This window comes from Malus sylvestris, chromosome 6 (genome assembly GCF_916048215.2).
Source record: "Malus sylvestris chromosome 6, drMalSylv7.2, whole genome shotgun sequence".
Lineage (NCBI taxonomy): Eukaryota > Viridiplantae > Streptophyta > Magnoliopsida > Rosales > Rosaceae > Malus > Malus sylvestris.
The window spans coordinates 11,925,954-11,939,129 of NC_062265.1; the positions used below are offsets into that span (position 1 = coordinate 11,925,954).

At 36.6% G+C, this 13,176-nt stretch overlaps 1 protein-coding gene across 1 annotated transcript; it reads left to right on the plus strand.

The window, feature by feature from the left end:
• Positions 1 to 4,410: 4,410 nt before the first annotated feature.
• LOC126627191 (non-specific lipid transfer protein GPI-anchored 7-like) lies at positions 4,411 to 9,405 on the plus strand. The gene is made up of 3 exons (XM_050296628.1): positions 4,411 to 4,811; positions 4,910 to 4,954; positions 9,156 to 9,405. Exons 1-3 carry the CDS (start codon positions 4,487 to 4,489, stop codon positions 9,248 to 9,250), a joined length of 465 nt encoding a protein of 154 aa, XP_050152585.1. The 5' UTR covers positions 4,411 to 4,486; the 3' UTR covers positions 9,251 to 9,405.
• Positions 9,406 to 13,176: the final 3,771 nt, after the last annotated feature.

Here is a 13,176-nt window from a genome sequence, read left to right on the forward strand (position 1 = left end):
TTCTCTCTTAGATCAAATACATTCCTTGGATTCCCTTATTGCTTAAACACATGGTACAATAAATAGTGATTAACAATAAGCTTGGCCCTTCATTAAACATATAATAGTTTAATACAATAAGTATTCCAAAAGCTATTACATCAAATGAGTGGCTTTGTGGGCATACTTCCAATAAGACAACCTTGCCAACCTCTACCTGATGTCACTGCCAAAGTCAACCTTCTAGAAGCTTGTCCAAGGAATTGGTATGCATAACTATTCATATGTAATGCTTATAGTTCTCATTTGGAAATTCTATCAAACTCAGGGGGGTATCCAGAAGTATACTCACTTGATCTTAATATACTCTTTTTCCCTACGATTAGGAGCATTTTTCACATTGGGTTTTTGCTACCTAACTAGGTTTTGATAAAGCACCCATCTTAGGCTGATCATACCCTTGTGAGCTTTTTTTCTACTTGCGTTCAAAAGATGTATAGTTTTGACTTAATGCAACTACCCACTTTTCTCCTTAGCTTATGGGTTTTTCTCCCACCTTGGGTTTTACCAGAGCAAGGTTTTATGAGTTTTACCTTTTATGCATTATTCCGTTGATTTGAGACTTATATTCGATCATTTTGCTGACGACTTCATCAATTGTACTTACTTCATCGCTGAAGACCTAATGCGCCATTTAGTTAAGTATTTACACACTTAAGGGGGAGTGTTGCAGTCCTATTAGATTAGGAATGTGATTGTGTAAATCACAGTGTATTTAGGGATATCTTTGAATATTCCTTTTAGTAGTTAATATCCTATTAGAGTTGTAATCCTAAAAGGGTAAGGAATTAATGTCATATCCTAGTCTCGACTCCGTCGTAGCACGATATTGTCCGCTTTGGGCACCATTCCCTCAAAGATTGTTTCTAGGAATTTAGATGAGAACTTCCTAGTAGGTCAACCATCCTAGGATTGCTCTTGTTTAAAGTCACTTAACTTCAGAGTTCCGATGAAACCTTAAGCCAGTGAGTTCCTAAAAGCCTTCATGCTATAGGAGGTAGGCATGTACATATAAGGCACATCATCCCTTCTCCGTTGGTCGATGTGTGATGTTACAATCCACCCCCTTTAGGGGCCCGATGTCCTCATTGGCACACTTTAGTCACATCTCATTTTTTGATTCCCCTGTAGCATGATATTTGGGCCCCAGCCACGCCATCACGGTATTGCTTCTAGGAACTCAGACGAGAACTTTTGTAACATCCCACATCACCCAAGTGAGTGGATCCTGTAAGCTTTATATGTATATTCGCATCTCTACCTAGCATGAGGCCTTTTGGGAGCTCACTAGCTTTAGGTTCTATTGGAACTCCGAAGTTAAGCGAGTTCGCGCGAGAGTAATCCTATGATGGGTGACCCACTGGGCAGTTCTCATCTGAGTTCCCAGAAACAAAACTGTGAGGGTGTGGTCGGGGCCCAAAGCGGACAATATCGTGCTACGGTGGAGTCGAGTCTAGAATGTAGTGGGGGCCAGGGCTAGGATGTGACAATTTGGTATTAGAGCCAATCCTTAGCCTGAAGTGTGCCAATGAGGATGTCAGGCCCCTAAGGGGGGTGGATTTTAACATCCCACATTGCCCAGGGGAGTGGATCCTGTAAGCCTTATATGTATATTCCCATCTCTACCTAGCTCGAGGCCTTTTGGGAGCTCACTGGCTTTGGGTTCCATCAAAACTCCGAAGTTAAGCGAGTTCGTGCAAGACCAATCCCATGATGGGTGATCCGCTGGGAAGTTCTCATGTGAGTTCCCAGAATCAAAACCGTGAGGGCGTGGTCAGGGCCCAAAGCAGACAATATAGTGCTACGGCGAGGTCGAGCCCGGGATGTGGTCCGAACCCAGGCCGGGTTGTGACAACTTCCCAATGGGTCACCACCTTAGGATTGCTCTCTCCCAAACTCGCTTAACTTTAGAGTTTCTATGGAACCCACAACCAGTGAGTTCCCAAAAGGCCTCGTGCTATAGGTTGGACCTTTGAAATTTGATCCAACAGCTAAAGTTATTATACCTTTGTTTGGGCCCAAGTTTTTAGGGTCAACAACCTTTTAAAGTGGACCCCTATTTATAGCCATTGGATCAAATTTTAAAGACCCGGATCCCTTGGTTTAGTGGATTTGATGGAAGGGATCTGGAGATGATCCGTTCCCGAGTTAAACACTCAATTAAATTCTTATTTATAATAAAATAATCTAAAATGGTGATGTGAAAATAACTCAAGACTTCAATCAAAAGTTTAAAAGAGTTTTTCATCATCATTAAGAATTAGAACCTAACTTTTCCCTTTATTTATTATTTTTGCATAACTTTCCTTGTTGACAAAGTCAACTTGACCAATGAAAATGTCATCATTAAGAATTAGAATCTAACTTTTCCCTTTATTTATTATTTTTGCATAACTTTCCTTGTTGACAAAGTCAACTTGACCACTACCAGCTGACAAGTGAATACCTGTCATTGCCATTTGTTTCTATCTCAGAGTCCTCATTGACCGCATTGACCAAAGTTGTATCCCATATATCACATGGATCCATCTGAAAACAAGAAGTTGGGTACGAGATTATGTTTAGCTGATGCGGCCCGCAAGGTCAAATATTGAACTTATAAACGGTCATCGTCGACTTTGTCTTCATTTTCTGGCACGGATACGACGAGGATTTTTACTTTTTCTTTCCTTCAAGTCTTGCATTCACATTTCATAATCGAAAACTCGTGATTTTGCCTCCTACTTGCTAACATCTTATTGGTCAAGTTTCTCCTCTTTTGCTTTTTTGTTTTGTTGTTGGTGAAACTTGAATTATGAAAAATCAAAAACTTAATTGCGAGCAGAAGAATAAGTACTCTTAATTACTTGCGTGATAAGCCATTTATATTCATTACTCCAATAAAGAATGTGAGTGGTTTTGATTTAAAAAAAAAAAAAAAAAGTGATTGACTGTCATCACATCTTTTGACAATAGTAGTTGCATCAGGACTAAAATGTACATCAACTTGCTCCAAATCAAAGAATAATCACCTCATAACCTATTTCGGTTATCACTAATAAAAAATTTGCATCAACTCAAGCATATCATGTTGCTCCACCATTCTCGAAAGAGGGTAAATATGAGCCTAAGTTTCGAAATAAAAACTATTAAGTAAAGGTTATGCAACGGTTATGTTTCAGTTTACAAGAGTTAAACATATATCAAACGAAATTGAATAGTACATTTGTGGATTACTTTTGCATGTTGGTTATCAATTGTTATATATGAAGGAAGTTAAGGTTCCATCATAAAACCAATTAGCAATAGGGGGAGTAGTCTAACCTCTTATAACTTATAAGCTAATGCAAGGTTCCAGAGGCGGCGCTGAGGGGGAGCGAAAGGTGCAATCGCACAAGGCCCCCAAATTTTTTTGGTATCTTATATTTATATGTAATTATGTTATATATTAAAAAAAAATACTTTTATTAGCATTTTAAAATCTTATAGTGCACTTTTATAAGTGTAAATTTTTTTTTCTTTCTAAATATAAAAATTTGGAGTGCACAATGAGATATTAGGAGTGCTAATAACAACACCTTAAAAAAGATTTTCTTTTCAATTTTATTAATTATATAATAATACTATATTTTCAAATGAAACTCTAAAGTTATAGTTTTTGAAGCTTTTTTTTTTCATTATTTGATTGCTTAAGATTGAATTGTTTTTTTTTATTATTTAGTGAAGATTATGTTTGTAACTCTTTTTACTTATTTAATGACACTTGTAAACTTACAATCGGTGAGTCCTAAAGGTTGTTTTAATTTAAGTTATTTTTTTCTTGTACCAATATATTGTCATACTTTAAAAAAAAAATATATATATATATATATATCTTAAAAAGTGACCCTTTTATAAATTTCGCACAGGGCCCCCGAAATCTTAAAGACGGCCCTGCAAGGTCCCTTCTCCCATCAATGTGAGATTCATTTTCAACACGCCCCCTCACGTGTGGCGAATTTTCAAGGCTAACACGTGGACAACACGACGAGGTGACATCAAGCGCGTGTGATCGTTTGGCTTCACACATGAGCTAACATGCTCTGATATAATGAAGAAAGTTGAGATTCCACTACAAAATCAATAAGCAATATGAGAAGTAGCTCAATCTCTTATAAATCCATGCAAAGTCCCTCATCTCATCGATGTAAGACTCATTCTCAACAATATCTTCATAACCGTATGCAATATTTTATAAATTTTGAAGATTACAAGCAATTGGTTTGAAAAAAAAAAAAAAAACTTTTAAGAAATCCCTTCTAGTAACACAATGGCGCGTCCGTTTTTTCGGATAATATTTTCCTTGTCCTCAAACCATAAAGCTGAATAAGTGACAACGGCTGTATATAAGCCTCACACGGCATTCGAAAAAAATAGTAAAGCCACCCATCTTCCCAATTTATTAGAGAGAGAGAAGAGAGGGAGAGAGATGGGCAGCTATAGCATTTCCAAGTTGGCGATGGCCACGGTGGTTGTGTTGTTAGGCATGGCAAGTTTGGTCGGACGGTCAGCCGGTCAAACGACGCCTGCTTGTGCTCAGGACCTGATACCCTGCGCCGACTACCTCAAGAACACAGCTCAGCCAGCTGCCAACTGCTGCACCGCCATCAAGCAGGCGGTGGCCAACCAGTTTGCGTGTCTCTGCAACCTCTTTTTCACTCCCGGACTCCTTCAGAGTTTTGGCGGCAACGCCACTTCCGGTCTCAGAATCGCCACCGCTTGCGGCGAATCAATGGATACCGCCAAATGCAAAGGTACTATTGCTCAGTTCGCCATTTGTTTAATTTGGATTTTCTCAACTCGCCCGTTTCAGATCTTGAAGTAATATGTTTTTGTGGTTTGATTTTGGCAGCTGCCATAGGTGCTCCTACACCAGAATCCACACCTGGAACCCCAGGTACCAAACTTTTCTCTTTCATATTATCATAGTTACAAAAATTGTTTTATATCAATATTTAAATTTCAAAATTCAATTGGGTAATTTAAAATTCTGGTAGCAGAGATGGGATTTGTATTTAATCGCTGATAATCTTGTGTGTTTAAAACTGAGATCATAAACTGCGCTAAGGCATCCCGATACAACTAGGCCTGATGATCGGATCAGAAATACATGATTTTAATTCCAATCCAAAAAGTATTGGAAATGCATATCCTTTTCAATTTCAGAATTTCTATTTTGATAAACGATAGATTTGATAGATTAGTAGATTTTAGATTAGGGAGTCGACGGAGTTTGAACTCACACTATGATGTAAGGGCAACACTCCTCTATGTAGTTGTGGTAAAGGCTCACTTGCATTTTCAATTTTAGAATTGGAATTTCGGAGTTCCTACAGTTGCAAAATTCAGTATTTTTCAAAATAGAATTATGTCAGAATTTGAAAATTATGCGAGTTATCTCTCTACATAACAGAAAATTACATAGTTCTCTAATTCTCTTTTTTTTTTTGTATTTAATGTATTCAAGGGAATTGTAATTAATAAAATAGTTACATATGTCAGTATATTGTATTACAAATCCAAAGTCTATAAGTATAGGTTAAGTGTATGCAAGAGTCATGCAAGTTTCGAAATTTCTTAACGGATTAGGAAATATTAAATACATTCCGATTCCTATCTAGTTTTTTTTTTTTTTTTTTTTTTTTTTTTTTTCTTTCAGATTTTGAAATTTCAGTTTCGAATTTGAACCGGAGGAAATATTTAAGAATATTTTAAGTCAAAATTAGTCGTAACCAGATATTGCTATCAAAGTTTCACCCTATCATACACCAAATAATTTTTCGATATGTTAATAGCGGTTTGAGTTCATAGTCAATGATAATTATGAGTGTTGAGAGAGTTTTTTTTCAGTCTGTCTTGGTTGCTAAGTTTGTATTTTTTTATTCAACAAGTATCGTCCATAGGACTTAAAATTTTAACTTTTTCCATCTAATGATAAGTGTCATTAGAAAACATAATCATTAGAGTAAGAAGAAGAATGTTATACATACAATTAAAATATCTTAAAAAATATCGATTTATATGGCACGCTTACACTTTTACTTCACATGCCACGTAAGATAGCATTATTTAAAAGTTACACTCCCTAGCCCTGTTTTACAAACTTTTATGTTTTGTTTGTTATAAATATGTCAAAGTTAGAGAGATAACCTTTTTAGTAAATGATGGAGCAAAGCAGGTGTAAAATGTCATACTGAAATTATAGCATTAGGGGATGACAAATAAAAGAGGGAGGAATAGATGATGTTATTGAGCTTTCTTTCTTTCTGTATGCTTTCTCTGTATACACATCGATGGCAGTAGGAGTGTTCTATTTATAGAGCGAATCCATACGAACAAATTCTTAAAGTTTGAAATTTACAACTCATAGCTTTGAAAATACAACATTTTGTTTCCAAAGTCTTCATCATATTTGTGTGGGTATTGACAAAGAACTTATGTGGGCATTCATCTGATGGTTTCATCAGCTAATGTTTTCAACTGCCAATATTGACTGTCAATGGTTTCAACACTCCCCCTTGGATGCCCACATATCAACATCAGTTGCCTTGTTAAAACCTTGCTTGGAAAAACCCAGTGGGAAAAAAACCATAGCGAAGGAAAAAGAGTACAACTTTACCTGAATTATTGATATAGTGTTAAGTATGCTTATGTTGCCTCGTTAAAACCTTGATAGGAAAAACCTAGTGGGAAAAATCCTAATCAAAGGAAAAAGAGTACATGCATGTATCATGGAAACTCCCCCTGATTCCCCGTTCTCCAAATTTAGCTGTTTGGTAAGTCGACGTAATCCGATACTTTGCACTAACTTCTGAAATGTGCATTTTCGTAGAGATTTGGTGAACAAATCTACCAGATTTTTATTAGAATGGATTTGTCTGACTTCAATAACTTTAGCCTTCTGAAGCTCATATGCATTGAAAAACTTTGGAGATATATGTGTAGTTTTATCGCCCTTGATGAATCCTTCCTTCATTTGGGCAACACATGCTGCATTATCTTCATGAATGACAGTTGGATTGTCTGTCTTCGAAGTTAGACCACATGAATTCCGGATATGATGGATCATTGATCTTAACCAAGAACATTCACTACTTGCTTTATGTAAAGCAAGTATTTCTAAATGATTTGAAGATGTAGCAACTAATGTTTGCTTTGTTGAGCACCATGAGATTGATGTATCTCTATTCTTGAACACATATCCAGTTTGTGAGCAGGCTTTATACGGATCAGAGAGGAAACCAGCATCTGCATATCCAACAAGGACCTAGTCATTTGTGGAGTTCTTTAAGTAGAAGAGACCCATATTTGTTGTCCCACGAAGGTATCGCAATACGTCTTTGACACCCTTCCAATGACGGATTGTTGGAGCAGAGTTATACTTGGCTAACAAGTTGACTAAAAAAGCTATATCTGGTCTAGTACATTGTGCTAAATACAACAAAGCACCTACTGCAGTCAAATATGGTACTTCTAGACCAAGGACCATTTCATCATCTTCTTTTGGACGGAATGGATCTTTCTTAATGTCTAGAGAACGAACGACCATTGGCATGTTAAGTGGATAAGCTTTGTCCATGCCAAATCGCTTCAGGATTTTTTCAATATAAGCTGATTGGTAGACAAAATTCCACTATCACAATGCTCGATCTACAGGTCGAGACAAAATTTCGTTTTTCCAAGGTCTTTCATTTCAAATTCGCTTTTCAGATATTCAACAGTTTTATTGAGCTTTTCAGGAGTGCCAACTAGGTTCATATCATCAACGTATACTGCCACTATAGCAAATCCAGAATTGAATTTCTTAATGAACACACAAGGGCAAATGACATTGTTGATGTATCCTTCTTTGATCAAATACTCACTGAGACGATTATACCACATTCGTCCAGATTGTTTCAGTCCATACAATGATTGCCTTAATTTGATCGAGAGTATACCTTGTGATTTGTTAGCTGTTTCAGACGACTTAAGTCCTTCTGGGACCTTCATGTATATGTCAGTATCTAATTCTCCATATAGATACGCAGTGATGACATCTATAAGTCGCATGTCAAGCTTTTCTGAAACAGCTAAACTTATTAAGTAACGAAACGTAACTGCATCCATTACAAGAGAGTATGTCTCCTCATAATCAATTCTAGGTCTTTGTGAAAAACCTTATGCAACGAGTCGTGCTTTATATCTTGCAATCTCGTTTTTCTCATTGTGTTTCTTTGTGAATACCTATTTGTAACCTACGGGGTTTACACCAGACGGGGTTTGGATTACTGGTCTAAAAACACTTCGCCTTTCCAAGGAATTTAATTCTGCCTAAATTGCATCTTTCCAATTAGGCCAATCTTGACTTTGTTTGCACTCATCAACATAGTGGGGCCCAAGATCATCATAGCTTTGAAAATACAACATTTTGTTTCCAAAGTCTTCATCATATTTATGTGGGTATTGACAAAGTACTTATGTGGGCATTCATCAGATAGCCGATGGTTTTGTCAGCTAATGTTTTCAACGGCCAATATTGACTGCCAATGGTTTCAACCTTGTTTTTATTTTATTTTTTATTTTTTGGTTGTTTTACAATTCCTTGTGTGATTGGATTAGTAGAATGGTAAGGCAAAATGAGTGGTGGCTGAGGTCTAAGGGCACTTGGACATGCCATGTGTTTCAGTAATTTGTTGACTTTTGTTGGTGCCTCCAAGTTTTACTGCCCTATTGAAATTTCAAAAGCAAGAAAATAGGTATATATATCCTTAATTTTTTTAAACTTTTAACATTTTTAATGTCCACGTGATACCAGATTGACATGTAAAACCTAGAATTATGATTTTTTGTATTAGACTTGGACGAAAAACTTGATGTATGAAATGTTGAAAATCCAAGAAACTTCAAAGTAATAAATTGATATTTAACCCTATATTTTTATTTTCCACATCTTTTGGCATGTTTCTTGGGCATCAATCAAGAGTCAACGGTAATGTCATACCTTTTCATTGAGTTGAAAATAATAAAATCTTATGAATTTTTAGCAGTTAACCAAGTGGTAAATTTAGCGTGAAATCTAGCATATGGTGTTATAATACTGTGATTAATGTTTGCAGGAACGCCGGGAAATGACGGTAGCGGTTCCGGCAAGGCTGAGTGGACTGCATTTTCTGCTCCGCTCTTATTATGGGCTTCTGTCATGTTATATTAGTCCTTGTTCATCAACTTATTTGAGTATGTTACTCGGGGTCACGATGAATTCACAGATTTGGAGATGTGTTATTTGTTTCGTCTCGCTTCAGATTAATTTTTTCGAATAGCACTTTACTTTTTTACCTTAGATCATATATGTTGGTCATTTTCTTACTCCTCTTATGTTGTCATTATTTGTTTGTTTGTTTGTTTGTGTTTTTTTTTTTTTTTTTTTTTTTTGTGTTGCTTTGAATCTTTGTAGACTTTGGAAGTACTGGGGTGAGCTTTGTTCTAGTCTTACATTCATGCACTATTCTAAAAATTCCCACCTAGCGCCACAGCTGGTCACCGCCTTGATTAATCACTAGGCGTCACTGTCCTAATTAATCACTAGGCATTTGAAAATTAAGAAATGATGCCTATACTTGCTTAAACGCCTCCTATAACCAGCCTAGGTCACAACTCTCACTTATACAGAAAATACATAACTTTTATTTTGCATTTTTTTTTTCATAAATTATAAAAGACTTGTTAAATACATAGATGAACACATATTATATGTTTGTTCCTTATGTTTCCATTATGTTCTAATATGTTATAATATATAGATATATATATATATATATATATATATATATCATTCTATTTCTTAGTTCATATATCCTAAAGAAATTATGTATTTTTTTTAATAAAAGATAATATTTACGTTAAAGGAGTGAGATAGTAGGCTAAGCCTTATAATGAGCTTGCCATAATAATATGGTTCAATTTTGCATTTGGCGAGAATCGAATCTAACACCTCTCGCTTACAAGTGAAAAAGAATATCACTAGACCATAGTACTAAGTGGTCGAAATTATGTATTTTTTAAATATAAGCAAACACTTATTTATATGATAAATAATTAATTTACTTATATTCGTCTAGGCCCCCGCCTTGCCGCCTAGGCACTAGGCCTCAGTCCGTCGCCTGGCTAACGCCTAAGCTCTTTTAGAACCTTGCATTCATGTGATTTCAGGAAACCACATTCCATTATGTCATTTATAAAGTAGGGATCTAAACCAAACACGTCGCGTTTAGAGTTAAACAACATACAGATAACCTTCCTTCCTCAAGTGGAGACGAATATTCTTTTATACCAGAATATGGCTTTCCCCTTCTTTTAGAATTTGGACTATCCGACCTCTCTTTTAAGCTGTTCTTAGCCATCTATATAGAAAATGGCATTACTTAAATGGTTTGTCAAGAAATATGGATTCTAGAGGAAATGACTTGACTAATTGATCCATGTAAAAAATTATACGAAATGAGCATAAATTCTTGGTAGTTCACACACGAAATTGATGTGATCATCTTTGTTTTTCAAGTTTAAACGTCTCTTTGGCTTATCTTGACACACCCCAAACTGGAAAGTTCACCTGAATTTTGAATCGAGTTGTGCTGGCCAACACTAGGAAGGTGACAAAACCATAAAGTGTAGTGACGTGGAAAATGTAAGTAAATTTAAAACTAGAAGTGCCTAAATGGAAGAGTGCGCATGTGAGCGGGAATCAACCCATTTCACATGTGATGCTAGAGCATAAGGAAAGTACAGTTGTTGACCCTAAAAACTACCTAGCCTACGTGGCGCGTAGGCCGAGTAATTAATAAGCTAACTACATCTTTCGGTCAAATGCGGGGCATGCAACTCGTCGGTCGAACTAGGTCGGGGAGTAAAATGAATGTTGATGTTTGTGTTGGACGCGCTGCTAACTTCTGGGTCTTGGGATTGTAGCAGAGGGAGGAACTCGTCTCGGCCCTTGGGTTCTAGAGCCTGAAGACAAGGCTGCTAGTTTCTTCGAAGTTCACAAATCGTTGGCGCTGGGTTCGGCCTCAGTAATTATATTTGTGAGAATATAAGTACGTGCGAATTGTTACCAGACTATACGGAAACAAATACTCAAAAAAGATAAGTGTCTTGATTGTAAATGTGGTTCGACTGTCACAATGCCGAACTCTAAAATATGCTTGCGAATATCCAATCATAAAATAAACTCGGCTTTCAATGTACCGAGCATGGTAACACCTCACTTTGTTGAGAAGGCTGATGAAATAACCTCTTCCAATAAGGACTTGGAAATCCTTGTTGACCGAGACTTGGATAGATAGCCAGTCGGTCTCGAAGCAGTGTTGTTTATCCAAACTGAAGATGCTCTTCAGTCGACTGATTCTACTGTTCCAGTGCTGTTTATCCAAACTTAAGATGTTGCTGGTTGCCTTCATAGTGTTGTTTATCCAAATTGAAGATGTCTTGGCGGGGAAAAAGAAAATAAAAATCTCAAGTGTTTGAAAGGTGTGCACAGGGCAGTTGTGTGTTGAATTGGAGGGCCCATTTTTCACGTTGTTGATGCTTATGTATTTATAGAACATATTTACCTTGGCATAGCTTGACAATTTTGCAGAGCTCATTCGCAACTCAAACTAGCTAAACTGATCCATGCCATAGGAGACACAACTAATTTTTGTACAGAGTCTGTAGATGTGTGTGAGAGTTATCCCTACAAACCTTTAGGAGACATAACTCCTACTAGGGACACCAAGAGGTTTAAAGGCTTGTTGCACATGCTCAATGCAATTGTTTAGCCATCAAAAATGGTCTAGTTAGATAATTTTTTTTTTGTTTTGTTTGCTTTTAGTTTTAGTTTTGCTCCAACACTAGCAAAAATCAAGTTTCGGTGTATTTGATAACTCATATATTTCATACATTTATATCATCCATTCCTAGTCTCCTTGTGATATTTATTAGTTAAAGTGCTTAAGTTTTACCCTCTTTTGTGTTGGTGTGCAATTAATCATATTGTAGAGTCCATTTTAGGGAAATGAGGCAAAATGGTGTTGAAAGTGGAAATTAAATACAAATGTTGATGTTGAGAGAGAATCAAAAGGGGATAATTGAAGATGGTGCTGAGTTGAGGTCTAATTAATCTTTAAAGATGAATTTGGCAATTTAGAAGACTAATAGTAGAAAAAGAAAAATGTGCAAGAAAAATGTTCAATTATTAGGATATTTTGGCATTTTGTAACAACCTATTTTACCTTGTTACACAATAAGAACCAAACCTTGTTCACGCTTGGAAGCCCAAAGGTTAACAACGTCTTCTCCCAATGACAAAGGACTCCAATCGTCCTTCTCCCTCCCGCTCACACTACCTCTCTGATAACACAATATGTATATATTTATATTACCCATATTTCCTAAGTTTTATGCTATGTTTTATTGTGAAATTGGTTGTTTGATGTGTTTAGTGCATATTTTGTAGATAATGGGCCATAGAGAAGACTTTGGAGTCTTTTGGTGATTTCAAGACTAAAAGGGATCAAAACTGAGAAGAATTGAAGCCAAGAAGCATTCCAACAATCATCAAATGTTAATTTGTTCAATCCATAACTTAATGGCTACTGTGTGAAAACTATAACTGGAGCTGGAAGGTGCTGTGCAGAACTGTCATTTGTGTTGGGACGTCAAAAATTCATCGGGATGAACTGGGTGTTGTGTCATATATGTATGGAAAGATCTGGATGTCTAGTATCGGCAGAAGTTTACAGATCATGATTTGGATGCTTCTAGAAGAAGTTATACCTATTTTAGTATGAGAAGGTCAGTTCAGGAATTCTACGCGGAAGTGGAGTCGAGTTTGGATTAGGAAACCGAAGTCTGATGATGTTGGGATTCCTGTTTGGGCTGGGATTCAACAATTTCGGCAAACCAAGCCTAACAAAACCTACCTATATATTCCTTAGATGTTTATTTAAGAAGGAGGGACGTGAAAAAGAGTAGAGAGGAAAAAGGGTAGTCGCACTTCATCACAGAGGATTGACCTACGGAAGACGCCAATGCCGGGGGGGGGGGGGTTCTCCATTATTTGCTTTTACATCTTTTCCGACTTGGTTATCATGATTGTGATAA